Source organism: Peromyscus californicus, unplaced genomic scaffold (assembly GCF_007827085.1).
Source record: "Peromyscus californicus insignis strain IS unplaced genomic scaffold, ASM782708v3 Scaffold_7__1_contigs__length_154581171, whole genome shotgun sequence".
NCBI classification, from domain to species: Eukaryota; Metazoa; Chordata; class Mammalia; order Rodentia; family Cricetidae; genus Peromyscus; species Peromyscus californicus.
Genome location: NW_026294595.1, coordinates 119,936,252 through 119,952,029, shown reverse-complemented (window position 1 = coordinate 119,952,029; position 15,778 = coordinate 119,936,252). Strand labels below are relative to the sequence as shown.

The 15,778-nt window shown below is 42.0% G+C and overlaps 1 protein-coding gene across 1 annotated transcript in view; it reads right to left on the bottom strand.

The window, feature by feature from the left end:
* Slc24a3 (solute carrier family 24 member 3) overlaps nucleotides 1-15,778 on the bottom strand; it is a 488,609-nt gene that overhangs the window by 405,194 nt on the left and 67,637 nt on the right. Inside the window, exon 2 of the mRNA XM_052722879.1 lies at nucleotides 13,600-13,728. Coding sequence (XP_052578839.1) covers nucleotides 13,600-13,728 — 129 coding nt within the window. The remainder of the gene's footprint in view (nucleotides 1-13,599; nucleotides 13,729-15,778) is intronic.

The window sequence follows — 15,778 nt, the reverse complement described above, 5'->3', positions numbered from 1 at the left end:
ATTATTGCCCTTCTTTGGGGGCTACATTTACCCACATACCCAAGTCCACCAGTCTACCGTTAGTGAGCTGGTCACAACTATACACCTGTACATCCAACTACTGTGAAGATAAAGATGCACCATGATCCCAGAAAAGTTCTCTTGTGCAGTTTCCTAGAACACTCCAGCCCATCTTGCTTTCCCACAACCACACATCTTATTTCTATCACCACAGAACAATAGTTCATGCTTGTTCTAGAACTCTGTGTGCAAGCATGCTCTTTGATATAAGCCTTCTTAGCACACAGGCTTTGAGATCCATCCATATTTTGGAGCATAGATACATTCTTGGCTATATGTACATACACATAAACATATATCAACACATGTAGATAACACATACACAATGATGCACTCTCTGGGTAAATGTTAGTGAATTGGCTGGGTTTCTCTCTGGGAAAAGCCTTGTAAATTTGGGTCATTTTTTCTCAGATATTTACACTTTTGTGGTATCTGAAAACTTCATCAGGGAAAGAAACTTAGCAAAGACCAGTTACCCATAATCTCCCCTCTCATGTCTCTCCAAAGTGGAACTGTGGGCTGGACTGGGAAAGGGGTGGGGGATGGGAGATGTCTCTGTGGTTCTTAAGGGCTTATTGCCACTCCTGTCTCTCTGAGTGTAGTGAAAGAAATTCAGCTATAGTAAGTATGAGGGAGAAGCTAAGGGATTGGAGGGAGTGATTAGATCTACTGTGTTAACAGCCATGGGATTCTGCTATGGAACCTGCTGGGAGTCAGGGGGTCTAGGCAGCATCCTTCTAAAGTTGGGCAGATTCCTATTACAGTCAACAGTCATAGCATCAGAGAGAAGAAAGAATTCTACACTTGCCTCCACTGAGACCTAGATGCTGATAGAGGTAAGAAACGCAGGCCCTTACATTAAGGTGAGAATTGTGTGTATTAGGGTCTTTGAATGTAGTAAGAGCCATAATTCCCAATAAATTCTGTCCCTGAAAAACTCCCTGAGGTGTCATTTATTTATTTTCTTTTTTTCCAGTCCCTTACAGTGTGATTTTTAGTAGATAACTTGTGATTTGTAAATGACCTATATAAAGATAACACATAAACACTGCTGTATCCACCCAGTGCCTCAGCTTACTTTAGGCTCCCTTAGAAACAGATGCCAAGACAAGGATCTGAGTGTGTTGATTTAGGAGGCTATCCAGGAAACACCAGAAGGGAATGAGCAGGCGATACGGGAAGGAAGGTACCCAAAGCATCATGCTTCTTCAGCTGTTACCATGGGTGGGGCTTCATCATCTAGAGGATAGCTAGGGAGCTAGCTCAGTGGTTAAGAGCACTTGTTTACCATGCAGAGGTCAATGCTGAGGACCCATGTGGTGGCTCACAACCACTCAGAACTCCTTTCAGGATATCCAACCCCTTCTTTTGACCTCAACAGGTACCAGACATGTACTTGATGCCCAGACAGACATTCTGACAAAATACTCATACACATCAAAATGAAATAAATAAATCTTAAAAGAGTGTTTGAAAAAGAACTCAGCCCTTAACACCAGAGGGCATTAGAGTGAGCAGGTGGCATCTGTAAAAAATGAAAGAGTGCCCTCACCATACACCAAATCTGTGGGTACCTCTTCTTTTTACTTTCTAGATTCCAGAAATGTGAGCAACTAATTCCTTTTCCTTAGAGCCAAGCAGTCTACAGTATTTGTTACAGCAGCCAAATGAGCTAAGACAACAGGAAGCAGAGACCTGCACAGAAAAAGCCCAACATCATTTGCACCTGTTCACAGCCTTTCAACTCTTCTTCATCCCATAAGATTCATTCCATACACACAACTTAGCCGACTCCATCCAAAGCTCCAAATCCCTGTCAACAGTGGTCGCTCTCTGGACTTGCCCAGAGCAAATTAATGGCTTATTTTTATACCAATAGGGTGTTCTTGTACCCTGCACAAATACTTGGGCAGTTAAAGCTATTTCTATTTCATTCCTGGATTTTTATATTAATATCTGTCAAATTCACTTCTCAACCTCCCCAAGTCAGAGAAAAGAATCAATAGCATGAATAGTAATCACAGTTCCTTATGTGTCACTCACTGAGTCCTGGTTTGTGAGATCACTTAGAATCTTCACAGCATGTGCCCAGGAAATGGGCATCTATTCAACGCTGAGCATGTGCTGGGTGTAAAGTACTTGGTGCTCTTTATAAACTCACTCCTGTGAATCGTCTCTGCTGCACAGAGGAGAAATCAGAGTCCCTGAGATATTAAATACCTGGTTTGTATGATTGTCAAAGTCAGGCTTCCTACTCAGGTTTATAGGATTCATGCCTGTATCCTTAGTGGTACCAAGGAGTTATAAAATGTGAACATCCTGCTGGCATGTTGGTGCACACCTTTAACCCCAGCACTCAGAAGGCAGAGGCAGGTGGAGCTCTGTGAATTCGAGGCCAGCCTGGTCTACAGAGTGAGTACCAGGACAGCCAGGGTTGTTACACAAAGAAATGCTGTCTCAAAACAAAAACAAAACAAAACAAAAATTGAGCATCCCCTATCTTCAGGTTTCCTCATGACTCCAAGACAAATGATTAACAAAACCACTGACAAATCCAGCCTACTCTTTGGCTCCCAAACCCATCTCTTCCAGCATGGTCTGCTGTACTAAGTGGTCTGTAGCCTGTCATGTTTCCTTGATTCCTTGTCTCTAATACCAAAGGTGTGTGGTATCTTGAAGTCTCACTGCTGGCCCAGGACTAGAAGCCCAAAGGATGAGCTTTGGGTCTTGATATAGACAGCTAAGACACTAGACTAGCATAAAATCATTTTTGTTCTGTGTTTCTGAAAGGGGCTGTTCATATTTAATTCAGAGATTTTATTTTTCTATCATAGAAATGAATGGGATTATATCAGAAGGCTCACAAGAGCCATACAACAAACTAGACACATTCATATTTAATGGATTCTCTAAAGTGCAATGTGAACACGATTCTCAACTTAGCTAGGGCCTTGTCCCTAAGTAGACTGTAAAGAAGGCCATCAGCCTATTGGCCACAGGAATCCCACTGAGGGAAGTCTCTGTATCTGAATTCACATGGTGCATAACTCAGCTCTGCCCTCTTTGTATCCCTCAGGCAGGCAGCCTAGACTGATGTGGGGATTTTGGAGAAACTGCAGAAAGCCTCTGGGAAGAAGCTGAGTCTCATCTTCTCCCAGGCTCAGAGCATCACATTCCAGGTCAAAGTGTGGTAGGAGAGCTGCTTACACCCTAAGGTGCTGTGGATGATTGTTTGAGAAATAAAACACTGATTGGCCAGTAGCCAGGCAGGAAGTATAGGCAGAACTAACAGAGAGGAAAAAGGAAAGGACAGGAAGGCAGACAGGGGAGACACCAGCTGCCATCCAGAGAGCATCATGTAGAGGCAACAGGTAAAGCCACGGAACACGTGGCGACATATAGATTAACAAAAATGGGCTTAGTATAAGAGTAAGAGCTAGACAATGGTAGGCCTGAGCTAATGGCCGAGCAGTTTAAATAATATAAGAGTCAGTGTGTTTATTTTATAAGTGGGCTCTGGGACTGGCGGGGCTTGGTAGGAGCTGGAGAGAAACTCTCTAGCTACACTAAGGCCTTGCCCTGAGTCCCTTACCTAAGCCATCCCAGCTTCTGAGCCTAAGGAAAGGCATAAACTTCAGTCTCCTCAAGTGACTTCCACTTGAGCTAGACTAAGGGACCTCATACCTGAGTGCACCCAACAAGCCCCAGAAAACTTGTGAAAACCCAGATGTCCGAGTCTTCTTCCAGGAAGTTCTGATCTAACAGATCTCAAATCTGGCCAAGAAATGACCACTTCCGGCAATCCCTGAGGCCTATACTGCTCATGATTTTGAGGCACCAGAGAACATGTAGATGAGGGCAAACTGGTGCTCTTTGCCAATCCAGATTGCAGGTATGACTTAAAAGTACACACCAACAAAGCTAGGAGTGTCAGACTATCATTGTGGCTAGTCTGTCCTCATTCTAGCGCCTTTTAGTTGTAGATTCCAGAGAGGTTCCTTCACACACTGAAACCTCAGCTTGGCTTTATCTGAACAATGAGGTAATCTGTGCAAAAAGATGAATTCTGAGTGAAAGATTCAAATGAGTACCCCAGTAACCCTGGATATATTACTGCTACAGAAATGACAGAGGAGAGAGACGTAAGATCCACAGGGCTAGACACATGAACTAGCATTTGATCCTTAGCCAGCAGTGACACATGACCATCACTGTTGTAGGCAACACAGGTCCAGTCAAGAGGTACAATGGGGCCAGGAAGTGGTCTTCCCTTGGTTGGGTCCAAAAGTAGGTGCTGCCAACCACTCCATTCCTGTTCTTATGGACTCTTTGCGTAGGTGAGGGATGCTGCCCATTCTGGAATTGCTTGAGAGGCAAGCTTTAGTGAAGCTGTTCATATATGACATGGGCTTGTATGCCTGGATTCAACCTGCATTGAGGCTTCACTCTTAGACCCAAGAGAAAAACAAATGCAGGGACTAATGAGTATCGAAAAGCAGATGCTAATGAATTGCAAGGCAGTCCAGAACAGTGATTCTGAAGGGTTTCTAGGCAGTAGAAAATTCTTCTTAGAGTAAAATTTTAAACATATTCCCAATACAAGAACAGAGAAATGTTGAAGGACAAAGAGTTTTATATTATGTGTTGACTAGAGGGGACAGAAAAGGAAAAATATGTAGCTCAAATACTTCTAATACTGAGGATTATATTATATATATTTAATGCGGCACAGGGATGGTCAGGGTCAGGTACAGAGAGGAAGTTTACAAAGTCATTCTTGATTTAATCTCCTTTCCAGGCCACATGAGGTCTTGGTATCAGGGTCTAGCACAGGGAACAGTAATAAGTATTTCTATGAAGGGCCAGAGAATAATTTCAGCTTTGCTTACTCTATTGTCTGCAACTACTCAATTAAGCCTTAATAGATAAGAGTAGTCATTGACCACACATAAATGGGTATGCATTTGACTATTTTCTAATAAAACTTTATTCATAAAATACAGTTAACAGTTCTGTTTTATCCAAGGGCTCTAGTTTGTTGAGACTGACTTTAAGGAAAGGGATTTGGAGGAGACTAGAAGTAATAATCCCTCAAATTCTACTCACAGTTGTGACTCTGGATTTGTAATTATTTACTTATCAACTGGGCATTATAGGATAGCCATTCTTAAGCTGGAGGTCTGAGCTGGATGGATTTGTTCCAAGGGCCAAACTGTTCCAGTAAGGTAATGAACATGAAATACTCTGAAAAGCCAAATGTGCTTTACAAATAACCCCCAAAGCCTTACATCAAAGGACAGTTTATCATCCTTTGTCTGCCTTTCAGAAGAATTCCAGACACCACTTACCAGATTATGTTAGAGAATAGTTTTTTTTTTTTTTAAAGAAAGGTCTCAATAAAATGTCTTGAAGGTCTTAAAGGGATGTCAAAGTTAAAAGAAATGCAGTATAGCTGGCCCTTTCCTGGAAGAACCCAAGTCTTTTAAACTTGCGATGTCTATGAAGTAGAAAGTCCCCTCCTACCTTCCATCCTATTTGTCTACAAACTGGCCTCTTTGGCCTTCTGAAGTCAGAAGTCCATTGAGTAATTCCTCTATCTGCTGTCTCCTCACTGCTACACTGCGAGAATGGTGCCTTGTTGCTGAACTAGCCTGAATGCTGTAGTTATCCTTCAAATAAGCTGAATATCTGGCCATGTTCTAATGTGTCTGCAGAACCAAACAGGGACTGCAAATGGTTCCTGTCAGCCTGCCCTTTTTTCCATGTCTGTAAAGAAGATAAAGGCAGATGAAACTCATTACATGCACACAATGACCACGGAGGACCCAACAATTCTACAAAGTTCATGCCATTAGTGATTGTACAACCTGTAAAGAAGACACTTTAATCTGCCCCTTACAGAAGGAGGCAATGGAGCTCAGAGAATTTAGAAACCTCATATAATATCAAAGAGGCTGAAAACGATGGACTGGGATTTAAGATTTCCTCCAGAACTCAGATTTTTTTCCATACTATTAATGACCTCATCTATAGAAAAACAATCATTGCTTTCTTCCAGTGAAAAACTGTGATTTGCAACTTGGGGAATTTCTACCTCAGTGATAATCTTCCCAGGGTAAAAAGAGAATCAGCACTATCACCTTGATCAAGTGAAGCCAGGGGCTGAAGCTAAGCTTGAAAGATTTGAATTATGATTTTTCTACAGTGGCATATATTGCCTTTTATCCTAGTTATCGGTACTATTGCTATCATGAAACAATATGAACAAAAGCAAGTTGAGGAGGAAGGGTTTATTTGACTTACACTTCATACCATGGTCCATCACTGAAGGAAGTCAGGACAGGAACTCAAACAGTACTGGGACCTGGAGACAGGAGCTGATGCAGAGGCCATGGAGGGTGCTGCTTATTGGCTTGCTCTCCTGGCTTGCTCAGCCTGCTTTCTCATAGAACCTAGGACTACCAGTTCAGGTACAGCACCACCCACAATGGGCTGGGCCCTCCCACATTAATCACTAATTTAAAAAGTGCCCTACTGGCTTCCGTACAGCTTGATCTGATGGAGGGGAGGCATTTTCTCAACCGAGGTGCCCTCCTCTCCAATAACTAACTTGTGTCATGTTAACATAAAACTAGCCAGCACACCATTGTCATAAAAAGCATACAGACCATTTAAAAAAAAACCTTGGAAGAAATGAATGGAGTAGGACCCAGCTAGATATTTACCAGACTCATTTTCTCTTTGTTTTTTTCTACATTCTTCTAACATCCATGCACTAGCCTCCCAACTTAGAAGTTGTCATGTGTCTGAATTCTAGCCAGTGGAATTTGAACAGAAAGTGATCAATCCTGCTATGTCCAATTTCCATGTTTGAACCCTCAATGTAAAGAAGCACAGGGCCTTGGAAGCCAGATATGGGGATACATAAGCCCCTAGGCACTAGGATCAGAAGTTCATGGACCACTTCTTACAATAATGGCAGCCATGGAACAAAATTCTGCCTGAGAAAGAAAGTTTCTGATGTAAAGCCCTCGTATCTGTTATTATAGCCACTATTTCCCCATCTAACTACTTCAGCAGAGAAGTTTGACACAAATTACAAAGCAGATCACATTAGTTTCTAATTTGCTCCATATAAGAATGCAAGCAGCTGTTATTTTGAATCATTAAGAAAACAGCAACTACAGTGCTGGGAAGATGGCTCGGTGGGTACAAGGGCTTGCTGCATAAGCACTGGGACATGAGTTTGAATCCCCAGAACCCATGTAAAAGCCAACCATTGCCCTGTATACCTGGAAACCAAGCATTGAGGGTAGAGATGGGAGGGGCCCAGAGAGTTCTCTGGCTAGCTAGCCTAGTCCAAGTGGCAAGCTTCAGTTCCATGAGAGACCCTCTCTCAAGGGAATACAGTTGAGAGTGATAGGGTAGGACACCCAATGTCCTTCTTTGGCCTCTATAGTGTGCCTGTGGGTACGGGCGACCCTCCCTACAAGCACACACACTCATACAACATGCATATACACCAGAGAGCAGAAAAAAAATGCAACAGCAAAGAGAAGTTAGTTGAAGGTGTGTGACCTTGAGTAATAATGTTGTGGTGAAATGGTGTTTCCCCCAACATATTGTGCACCCTAATAAACTTATCTGGGGTCAGAGAACAGAACAGCCACTAGACATACATAGAGGCCAGAAAATGGTGGCACACACACCTTTAATCCTAGCCTTCTGGAGGCAGAGATCCATCCAGATCTCTGTGAGTTCAAAGCCACACTGGAAACAACCAGGCATGGACACTCACGTCTTTAATCCCAGGAAGTGATGGCAGGAAGCAGAAAGGTATATAAGGCATGAGGACCAGGAACTAGAGCTTTTTTAAGCTTTTAGGCTTTTAGCAGCAGTTAAGGTGAGATCCATTTGGATGAGGACACAGAGGCTTCCAGTCCGAGGAAACAATTTCAGCTGAGGAACTGGCGAGGTGAGGTGGCTTGTTCTGTTTCTCTGGTCTTTCAGCATTCACCCCAAAACCTGGATCTGGTTATTTCATTTTATAAGACTGTTTAGCAATTCATGCTACATAATGTATGGATTTTAAGTCTTTAAACTTCATTTTTTCCTGGATTTAAAACCAGAAATGATAATACTGAGGTTGTTGCAACTAGTTATTTCTAATGTTTTCATGTATTTGATAAAAATATAGTCAACATATTTTTTTTTTTATTTTTACCTGTTCAACCTTACTTTTGCAAGGTAGTTGCTGGAAAAATCTAAGTTTGCCTTTGAGTTATGATTTATGTTCCCATTGTTCTATTCTAGATAATGTGCAGTTCAGGCTGTCTATGCACTTCTGTGCATACTGAGTGTCTACAGTGCAGGAGACTTGCTTCTTCTCAGTTCCATCACCTTGGGTAGGTTGTTTCTCCGATCTGCATCTTGATCTTTCATGTAAAAGCTTAGAAGCTGAGCCTTCTCATGCTTTGTACATTGGTCACATCCAGCCCTTCATTAAACTAGTCAGCTCTGGCGTTACTGTTCAAATCCCTATACAGTGGGATCTTGGCATGCTGTTCACAGCCGGAACCTTGTGTGGATTTTGCCCACTTACATCTAAGTTCTTGCTTATCTCCCACCATACTTTCTCCTTGAACCTACTTCATCCAGTTTCCTTCATAACTACCTCCAGCTTCCCTCCACTGTTCTGATCACCACTTACCTCCTAATTATGTGGTTTCTGATCATCCCATAAACAACTGATCTGATAGACCCTCTTGACACATTTCCTTAGGACAACCTCACCTTGGTTTTGCAACACAGGTCCAGGTATCTTTCTTACCTCTACAGACATTAGACCCAACTAAGCTAAGGGATGGAGTGAGCCATGAGCTGAACCTCTCCATCCAAAGGGCCTCACTCCAAAGCCTATCACTCCAGCTATTTTCCTCCTCCCAAAGTTTATTTCAGAGAGGTGCCCTAAGAAGAAACTCATTTCCTTAAAATAATCAAAGAACTGAAAACAGGGGGGTGATAGAGGCTTTGGGAGACAAACTGCAAAGTGTATGAATAAAATTTTGCCAAGTGTACACAGAATTATTATAAAGAATGCATTTCTGCTGCAGTTGTCCACCACCCTCAATATTACATTAAGTTAACTTAATTTTCTGTGGATCAGATTTATTCAAAGTGAAATTTCTCTTAATAGGTCATCTGAATAAACAATTTCAAGTGTTATTTGCCAAAAAAACAATCTGTTTCCAGGCTTCAGATGAAATCGGCACTGTCAGGCTAAGAAAACAGGCTCAAAAATTCACAGAGAGCTGGAACAATTGCACAAAAAATTGGAGCCTGGAGGTCAATCTTTTCACTCAGTTCTAGAGGGAAAAAAATGATAGGCTTCTACTAAACCAGGGGAGATGAAATATGCCATTCTTGTAAAAATAAAGAGTGCCTAAAATAATATATTATTTTTTTTCCTTTGTTTTTTCCAAGACAGGGTTTCTCTGTGTAGTTTTGGTGCCTGTCCTGGATCTCACTCTGTAGACCAGGCTGGCCTCAAACTCACAGAGATCCACCTGGCTCTGCCTCCTGAGTGCTGGAATTAAAGGCGTGTGCCACCACCGCCCAGAAAAATAATATATTCTTAAAGTGGCTTGTATCATATAAAGAGTAAGACACTCCAATACTGCCAGACCAGTCACATAAAACACTATTGTTTCATCAGAGGCCCTGCACCTTACTTCTCATGGCCTACAAATGGAGTGTTCTAGGCTGTTGACCTTCAGGGAGAAGGAAAGAGAGGCAGAGAGAGAAGAGGAGGAGAGGGAGAGGTGAGGAAGGGGAGAGGGAAAGGGAGAAGAAGTTTGAAATGATGTGGAATTATGTAAATGTAAGGAAGTTACTAGCAGGAGGCTAACTTGGAGTAGAAGTTTTGTTAGTCTTTATTCTGGAAATTTCTTTGAATTAGTGGGTTTGTGTAATGGAAAGGATGAAAGCTGGAGTTCTACTTCATAGTTGAAGAAATGGAGCTCTGAGAAGCAAACCAGTTCCATGACAACAGGAGGAAATAAACGCCCTAATTCTCCTGCTAGAGCCCAAATCTATAGGCTTCCCCTAACAGCATCTAAAAGTAGAGTTTTCAGGGACACAGTCTTGGAACTGAAAATGTGACAACATAAGTGGTAAACAGACTGTGCTTCAGGACAAATGCTACACTAATTCCTGCCTATGACCTTGACACCATGGCTCACATGGCTACGGCTCAACTGGCACCCAGCACGCTCATGTTCCTGTGCAAATAATCACCCCATCCAAGCACAGAGGGAACCCTGGTCCATCGTCTCTGTCAACTCAGGGCCACTGTTGGCATCACAAATAAGAAAGGAAAGAGTCCAGAAACCGCAGGCTCCCTTCCTCGCCCCTACATTTAGACTTCTGAATCCACTGTATTCAGCCAGCACAATGATATCCATTGTGTTCCGAGCCTCTTAAAGAAAACCAGACAAGGATTGGTGAATGGACCCGCCACAGCTCACGCCAGCTAAGGGCTCCCACTCAACGAGTCAGAGGTAGAGATAACACAGCAGCTCCCTACCCTTACCCACAGTTTCATTTACTTTGGTTTCCTGCAGTCCACTATGGTCCAAAAATATTAAGTGGAAAATTCCAGACGTGAGCAATTTGTAACTTTTATTATAGTATATTGATATGATTGTTCTATTTTATTAGTCGTCATTACTATTCATCTCTATTAAATTAAAGGTTATTGTAGGTATGCACATATGATATATATGTGTGTGTATATATATATACATATATGGGTGCATATATATGTATATGTATATATGCCCTCAGCATTCTCCGTGGTTTCAGATATCCACTAGGAGTCTTCAGAATGCCCCCATGGAATGGGGGCTGATGACACTATTAAAGTTATAACATTAAATCACAGCCCTACCTGTGATTCGGCTTTTAATTTTTGTCTCATAAATTACCTGTTCCTCTTAGCAAGGCACTGAGCCAGCTGTGTCATGTTTTGATCATGCCCAGCATGTTTTGATCACATCACTATTAGTCACAGAGGTCAGCAGAGATGACGGTGCTCATTATCAGCACAGGATCTTCAGCGCTTGTTTGACAGATAATGGTACTTGGCTCTCACAGTCCAGCTGACTAGATGCTCAGCTCTGGACTACTAGAGAGTGTGGGTAGTTGATAGACCTCAACTGACCATCTCTTGTGGGGAAGAAGCTATGGAATTGTGGCTCTAGGAACCTTGCATCATGACTCACCTGAGAGGGAGAGACGGACACCTTCCAGTAAACACGGGGAGTTTACAAGTCAACTCTTACAAAACTACTATCATACAAGCAGTCCTAAACTGTACATACCCTATGACTTCAGTACCGATTCTCACTCGTGAAAGAACAGAATAATTGCTATAATTTCTGAGGAGCTGGTGGACTGAGACAACCTGGTTACATTGCCCACAGCCCATAGGTTCCAAGCTAAATTCAAACCTAGATGTGACTCCAAGATCTAGGTTGGAAGGTTGGAAATGGAGATCACAGAGACACACATCTACTCTTAGTTCTTGAAATGTCTGCAAGTGAGCTAGTAAGACAGAAAATGTATCTAGAGACCACTGGAAGTTTTAGATCCACCTGTCCAATAATCCCTCTCATGCTAATAAACATGTTCTGGGACCTGTGCTGCCCAGTTACAGCAGCTGCCAGTCACATGGCTAACACAACTGAACATCAAGAACATCCACACGTTTTATTTTATGTTATTTTCATTCATTTGATTTAATTTTAATGAATTCTATGTATATGGGTGTTTAGTTTACATGTATTCTGTGTACTATAGATATGCCTAGTGCATATAAATGTCATAAGAATGTACTGAATTCCCAGCACTGGGGTTACAGACATGTGAGTGCAAGGAATCAAAACTCTGGTCCTCTGGAAGAGCAGTCAGTACTCTTTATCACTGAGCCATCTCTCTAGCCATATTTATTTGATTTAAATTGTCACTGAATATTATCATGCAGGGTGTAGTTAAAGACATTTCATAACATCAGCATTTGGGAAAGAAAGTGGTCCCCACAGCTGGTGGGGCAGGGGAGTTGAAGAATGCAGGGTCCAACATGCCAGAACGTGAACAGGGCTCTCTGCTTCAGGCATGAAAACCTTCCCTGCAGTTTAGTCCAGAGTCAAGGTCCCAAAGTGAATTCTAGTCCCTTTAGTCTACAGATGAGTAATGTGAGAGTATCAATTCTGGCACTATATTCCTTTGTAACCATTATTTGTAATGTTTTATGAGCATATATTAATTGTTCCTAATAGTGGGCTAACATTTCCATACATGCACATCAGAGTCTTTCCTGGATAGCACACCTGAGCTCTCTTTCATCGCCTCCTATCGTCTTCATAAAACCTTTTATCTCTTCTCTGGACCCTCCTTTAGCAACTCCGTAGAGGCTAAGTTTGTGGATTTTGTTTTTAATCAACCCAGACATTTTTGCTGCTACCTATGAAGTCGAGTCATCTCTTCCCTGGGAATGGCTTTCAATGTACCTGAAGTTTCTACCCCTATCTTGTGGGGAAGACATTCCTAATAGAGTGAGCAATGTCATTCACAGCAAGATTGCCTATCTTCTCCCCACAAACAAAGCCACACTGGCAGGAAATAGAATCCTTCCATCTCCACCAACCCTGCATATAGACAAACTCAATGAAAGGTCTTCATCACCACGTCACATTTCTCTCCACTCTTTCCACAGAGATAAAAATGAGATTTCTACTACTGTGATTCCTCTCTTCCTATATCCCACTTACCATCTGCCTGCTAATTGAAGAAATACATTGAAAACTGACTGCCAGACAAGATCACCAACAGAGTCTTTGGAGGAGAGCCTGTACTTTCCCTCTCCTGTCTATTCAGGCCAGTCATTGACATGTCTGTGCTTTTCAGGTCATACATGACTATCTACTCAGCAAGAGCACACAAACCCTTCATGGCCATTTTCATTTATAATTAAGGTAGCTTCCACATGCTTCACTGACCTTTGAAAATGTTCCTTGTGAGCATGGTTACAGCTCACAGTAACCATGAGTCCTCCAACCTGAGGACCATAGGTTATACAGTATTTTGGGGTAGACATACAAGTATCAGGTCTTCATTCTTTCCATATACGTTTGAGAAATGATTATTAAGATGCTTGGCATAGTAGGGAAAGATCTTTCTACTCATCTTTCCAAAAAAAGAGTAGACACGTGACTTCTTGAAACACTTTCCATATCAAAAGATCTAAGTCCTTTGGGAGCACAATGGCAACTGTCTGTCTCCATCTTTAGACACATGATCTTCACATTATTGAGCTCTGAGACCTTTGAGAGAATCAAACATGAGTTTCTGGAACATATGCCCTCAACATCTTTAAAATCTCTCCAGATTATAATTTAAAGAAGAGATGTCACCCAGCTCATCCTCAGCCATGATCACGGAAAATGGCAGCCAGTGCCAGGAAAAGGTCACCACTATTACCTGGCTCAGTGCAGTTCTTGCTGCTCCGGAGTCCTGCATCTTCAGAAGTCAGTGTATCATTCACCTGCATCAGCTTTCTCCCCACCATCCATTTTCTATCTTCTCCGATGAGATCCATGAGGTCAAGTTCTAGAGAACAAAAAAAGAGAATCACCATGCATCACTAACAACTAAATATAATGTCAGTCTTTACCCATGCTGGCCTGTGCCTTAATCAGCTACTATTTTCCTCTGCACTGCATAGATGCCTTTAAGACATCTTGACTCTAACTGTTTGAGGGCTTCCTCTGACTGCTGAGTCCTCCTAGGCCCAACAACAGCAGTCTCCTATCCAATGACAGGAAGGAACTCATATATAAATACTTCATTGCTTGAGAAGGATGACAGTGAGGTATGCATTCTATACTGGATTCCAGAGTTTCCCACCGTGTGAATAAACTAATGTTGTCTACAAGACAAATCTCTTGATAAAGTATATTTGATAGCTAGCGCCTCTGTTTTTCAATCCTCTACACCCAATGATGCTAAGAACTGTTTAGCAACCAATAATAGTGAGGGAGGCAGTCAAGACTTGTAGCCAATGGAAGATTTTCATGGCACCAATACTCTCACAAGAGCTAAAATCAAGCTACAAATATAACACCATTAACACCAATCTGGGAAGAATGGACTCTACTGAGTCAGTGTGAGCAGTTTTGGCCTACCAATGTCTACACCTCCACCATATTTGCTTAAATCATCTCTCACATAACCAACTGCAGTTGAATGTACGCTCAGAATCTGCTTCTTGGGGATTACCCAAGCTAAGGCACCATTTCACTAGCCCCAAAGCAGTAGCCTGTAAGGGCCCCAGCATAAAATTCCATAAAACGAGAGATGAAGGAAAAAGAAGGCTACAGAAGCCGTGTTAGAGGGTGAGCATAACAAAGCCTAGGTCTCTGGGTGGGATGACTATGGAGATGAGAGTGTCAATACAAAGAAAAAAGAAGAAAGGGCACATGAGGGAAGAGGCTCTCTATCCGGCTCAGGGGATGCTGAGTCTGAAGTTTCTACAGATAAGATTATCAGGTGGAAATCATATAGCTTCTTGGTAATGATACCTCAGGCAAAAGAGCGAATACAAAAGAGATCCCAGGGAAGGCCTTGGGATATAGACCAGGTGGGGGTCTCTGTAGGTTTCATGACTGGAGGGAGACACCATGCATACATACATTAGTGATGAGCAATGAGAAGAAACAGAAAAAGAAAATCTTTGAGAACCTAATGTTTCTCCAGAGAGCAGGCGGTTAAAAGAATTCAACAAAAGATAGGGAAAGAAGGGAGCAAGTGGAATGAAAAGTAGGAAGAATGAATCCAAGGAGGAAAGATTAACAGTCTTCAACACCATGGAAAAATCAAGCGAGACAAACAGAGAAATGATAGCTCGAGCTTGCCATGAGGGGGTTACTGGAGGTCATGAAGGGGTTATTGGAGATGGAGGTGGTCAGACATGGTAGTTCATTCTAGTGGCCTGGCATGAAAGAAAGAAATTATGGGAGATCACCTCCAAAATGGCTAGATTAGCTGTGGTTAGAAAAATGGTTGCATTGGGTTTTGGTTAGGGTTTTTTTTTTTTTTTTTTTTTTTTTGAGAAAGAACTTAAAGTTGGGTGGGTAGAGAGGGGGGAGAAGATCTGGAAGGACTTGGGGGAGGGCAAGACTATAATAAAACATATTTAAATTTTAAAATTATCTTAATAAAAATATAAAGAGAGATGGTTCTAAATACAAGACAAGGACCTAATTCTTGGGCCCAGTGGCTTTCACATAGACCACAGTGCACTCCTATACAATGTGATATTCTGAAATTGTCAATGTAGAGCTAAAAGCCACCATCTCCTAGTCTCTATTTTTACAGTGATTCTCAATTTTCCAAACCATTTTACCTTCACTATGGAGTTTGATTCTCACAACACTACACAGGAGAATATAAACATTATCTCTCCAGCAACAAACTGCTACAAGATCACAGGAGGTATTCAGTAAGCACGATCTGAAATCATCATTCCCACCTTATACATGGATAAACTAGGGTCCTAGACCTTTCTGAAAAGTGTAGTGCTCATGTACATCTCACTTCAAAATCTGCTGATAGTATCAGCAGCTCGTGAATTTAGGTTTTCCCCAAAAAACAGCCCTAG